This window comes from Sinocyclocheilus grahami, unplaced genomic scaffold (genome assembly GCF_001515645.1).
Source record: "Sinocyclocheilus grahami isolate Dianchi unplaced genomic scaffold, SAMN03320097.WGS_v1.1 scaffold2582.1, whole genome shotgun sequence".
Classification (NCBI taxonomy): domain Eukaryota; kingdom Metazoa; phylum Chordata; class Actinopteri; order Cypriniformes; family Cyprinidae; genus Sinocyclocheilus; species Sinocyclocheilus grahami.
In genome coordinates, this window is record NW_015507761.1 from 7,736 (window position 1) to 12,076 (window position 4,341).

The 4,341-nt window shown below is 39.8% G+C and overlaps 1 protein-coding gene across 1 annotated transcript; it reads left to right on the forward strand.

Annotated features, from left to right (window-relative positions):
• The first annotated feature begins 113 nt into the window (after positions 1-113).
• Positions 114-2,799, forward strand: LOC107575349 (piggyBac transposable element-derived protein 4-like). Its single transcript, XM_016261742.1, has 3 exons — positions 114-256; positions 729-809; positions 980-2,799. Exons 1-3 carry the CDS (start codon positions 114-116, stop codon positions 2,553-2,555), a joined length of 1,800 nt encoding a protein of 599 aa, XP_016117228.1. The 3' UTR covers positions 2,556-2,799.
• Positions 2,800-4,341: the final 1,542 nt, after the last annotated feature.

Consider the following 4,341-nt stretch of genomic DNA (forward strand, 5'->3'; position numbering starts at 1 on the left):
AAGAGCGCTCTGTTCATATGGTAATGATCTGATGCAGCCGTACATGGTTAACGCCTCTTATCAGTACTATAAAACTGGCAGCACAGTTCAGATTTGTTGACTTTTTAATCACGATGGCACACGAGGAAGCTCTCCAGATGACCACAGACAGCGAAGAAGAAAGTGCTTTTTCCTCAGAAGAAGAGGAAGACTTTGATGATGAGCTCCTGCATTTCGAGGAGCGCTCTGATGCTGCAGAGGACACACTTTCTAATGAGTAAGCCATCTATTCTAACTTCGATTAGTTATATTATTATACGCATATTCCTTATGATTAGTTAGGGCATGATCATAAAGCTGTTTAAGATCTATTGCCAGACTGAAATCAGTTAGTTAGCCTGACTGAAATGCATTGTCCTTTTTTCTTCATTATATCGAACGTCTTATAAAACGTTGTAACCATGTGAACGTTCTGTAATGTAACATACCATCAAATGAATGTTTAGCCCATTCGGTCTAGTTTTGGTTAACTTGATTCGTGTTGACTGTCTCTTCAGCGGAACAGAATTGTGTTTGTAAATATCTGCTTAGATGCAAATGTTCTGAAAGTGCTTTACATATGGATATTGATGCCCCATCAACAGACATAAATCGTGTCTCGATAGGCCTATATATCCATTAATCGCCATCACTTATGCATGCTGTTACCTTGAACAATCAATGTTTACAAACTATTTGCACTTTTCTAGGAAAACGCCTTCACGTGCACATCATACAAGGGCGGCACACAAGCATCTTTCAGTTTTCAACTCGGTTGAGAAACTTAACGCGTAAGTGGGCATTTACCCGCCATTTTTACCTCTTACAGTTTAATTGTGCTTGTATACTGTCAGATATAGAAATGCTTACATAATGTAAAGTGTACACGTTTGTACATTTCTTCTTTTAATGTTCCTGTTGTCACCATGCTCACTTTTTATTTATTGCTTTTTTTAAACAGATGTGAGAATGACAGCGACCAGATGCCTGCTGCAAAGAGAGCCAGGACTCTTTCATGGAAAGCAGAGACTGATGCTGACCGGGTTGCACAGACTCTGAGATTCCTGCCTGCTCGGGAACCTGGACCGCAGTTGTCTGCTGCTGACTCGCACTCTCCCATGAGTCTTTTCAAACTGTTTTTCACGGAGAGCTCCGTGGCAAACCTGTGCCACAACACAAATGCTCAGGCTGCCAGGGCAATTGCAAAGGGCCGCAAGTACAAATGGAGAGATGTCGGTGTTGATGAGCTGTACCGCTACATCGGACTCGTATTCTACATGGCTGTGGTGAAGATGAGCTCCATCGCTGACTACTGGCGGCAGGACAGCCTTTTCTCTCTGCCTTTTCCCGCCACAGTTATGTCACGGGACAGATACCGCACCATTTCATGGAATGTGCAGATGAGTCACCCAGACGCAGACAAGGAAAATGACAGAAAGAGGGGCACAGCCCAACATGACCGTCTGTTCAGGATCAAACCCCTCATGAACACTATTCGTCTTGCGTGCAAAGCCTTCTATCATCCCAGAAGAAATGTAGCTGTGAAGGAGAGATTGGTGGCATGCAGAGCAAAAACAGGAATGACACGGTGCACAAAAGTCAAGCCAACAAAGTTGGGCTTCAAGTTTTTTGTCCTTTCAGACTCCTCAAATGGATATACTGTGGACTTCTCTGTCTACACGGGCAAGAATAGCTTTCCCACAGACCGTGGGCTTTCGTATGATGCTGTGATGTCTCTCCTGGACCATAAAGTTTTGGGCTCTGGGTATCGTGTGTACATGGATGATTTCTACACCAGTCCAAAGCTCTTCACAGACTTGTTTGCTCTGAAGTTTGGTGCTTGTGGGACATACAGAGACCAGAGGAAGGACTTCCCAAAGACTGCATCTAATTCACTGAGCAGAAACTCCAGCAGGGGATCCATCAGGTGGATTCGGGATGGGCCTCTTGTGTGTGTGAAGTGGATGGACACGCAAGAGGTGTCTGTTTGTTCCACCATCCATGCTGCCTATACGGGAGAGCGCGTGCAAAGGAAAATCAAAGCACAAGATGCATGGAAGACAAAGATTTTACCGTGTCCTGCGCCTGTGACTGCATACAACCAGCACATGGGGGATGTTGACCTGTCCGATCAGCTGTTGCAATACTACACTGCACAGCACAAAACCATGAAGTGGTACAGAAAAATCTTCCTACACTTCTTGGACATTGCCGCCAACAACGCTTTCATATTGCACAAAGAGCTGCACGGCAACATGACTCACGATCAGTTCATGGAAGAGTTTATTGCAGAGCTCTGTGGTGTGACACCGAAAGCAGCACCAAAACAGTTTAGCACAGACCATGTGCCAATTCCAGGAGCTGAGCTGACTTCAAACGTCAGAAGAATTGCTACTGTCGGTCGCCGGATCTGTGTGCATTGCAAAGCCGTGCATGGAAAGAAGGAACAGACACCTTGGAAATGCCAGGCTTGTGACGTTCACTTGTGTCTTCAGTTGAACAGAAACTGTTTCCAGGAATGGCACAAAAGTCTGTGATTGTGTTCAAATGTTCCATAGTTTTTCCTGCTTATTATTTTTTTAGTAGAAACCATTTTCAACATCGTTAAATAGAAGCTCATGATAATAACTAATAATAAATTGAGTTGAGTTCTGAAGGATCATCGCAATGAAGACTGGATTTATGGCTGCTGAAAATGTATGGCATTTATAGTACTTCACTACATTACTGTATTTACATCTTACTGTATTTTTGATCAAATAAATTCAGCTTTGGTGAGAAGAAGAGACTTCTTTCAAAAACATTAATGATTCCCAAAATATTTTTTTTTTTGTATTCTCATGCACTGTGTTGTAAATAAACTAAAATGAAGAAACTCAATGCAACACAATTTTTGCTACAATATTGGTGCTACAATGCCTCAATCAAAATTTGTGAGGATATCCTCAATGTATTCTCTCCTAGGAGGTTCCCTAAGACTAGCAAAATTATATTGTTGCAGTATTGCACCACCATTCAGTTATAAGTCAATCAATCATGCATACATAGATAGATAGATATATAGAGATGATACATCTTTCTGACAGATAAACAGAACTTGTTAATTTACAAAACAAGTTAGACAACTTATATAAGCATAAAGCTAAAGGGGTGTTTTCTAGATCAAACAGAACATTTATTTTTTTCCCCCTGCGATTGGACAGCAATCTGAAAACAACCAAATTCATGAACTCAGTAATCAATGGTAATGTTAGTGAAGACCCAAAGAATACTGCAAACATGTTAAAGGGATTTCTATACCTCTAGATTTTCTAACAACACGTGAGTGATTTCTTGACTCTTTACATAACAAAAATTTAGAATTTTTAGAATAAAGATGATTTAGAACACTTCTGTGATGATCCTTTTATGCTAAAAGATATAGAGTAAGCCATTAATTTATTATAAATGCTAATAAATATCCTGGAACATAAAAAAAATAAAATAACTGAATATAAAATAATACTGAAAATAAAATAATAGTATTGTATAGTAGTGACAAAATCCATAGACTCTAGTATGTAGAAGAGATATATTTTAAGAGGTTCGATGGCAGCAACAACAGGCCTATGTGGTGGTGTATCAGTAAGTTTTATGAGTTTTGGGGACAGTATGTAAAAAAAATGTAATAGGTCATTCAACACAGACAGTTATACTCAGCCTTGGGTTTGCCTTGATGCACATTAGGAAATGGGTGTGTGTAGAGAGGCACTAATGGTCATGGAATAGTTAGGAAAAATGTCAGCGTAGGTGTTGCATCTTCTATATTCTGCAATTCTTTAGAAGTGAGCCACATGTCAATTCAGGACTGACAGGACAGAGTTATTAGTCCATGTATATATCTTTAGAGAGGGATGAGACTTCCTAACAACTAAGGAAAATCTTTGCATGGACATTTTCAAATATAAACTAGTATTGTCAGAGGGGTATTGAGTCTGCACTGCATCCTCCCAAGATTTCAAAAATGTTTTAATAGTTTTGATACATGTTCCCATAATCTACTAATTAAGGCTTCATTTTCTTTACAATAGTTGCAACTATAAACACACACACACACACACACACACACACATGAAGTGTTAAGGGTCCTACACTACAAATGTGAGGTGCCGCCAAGTGATAAGTCATCAGTGGTGGAAAGAGTACTGAAAAAATATACTCAAGTAAAAGTACCATTACCTTCCAAAAAATGTAGTGTGAGTAGAGTAAAAGTACTTGTCCAAAAAACTACTTGAGTAAGAGTAAAAGAGTAGCCTATTTAAAAGTACTCATGAGTATTGAGTA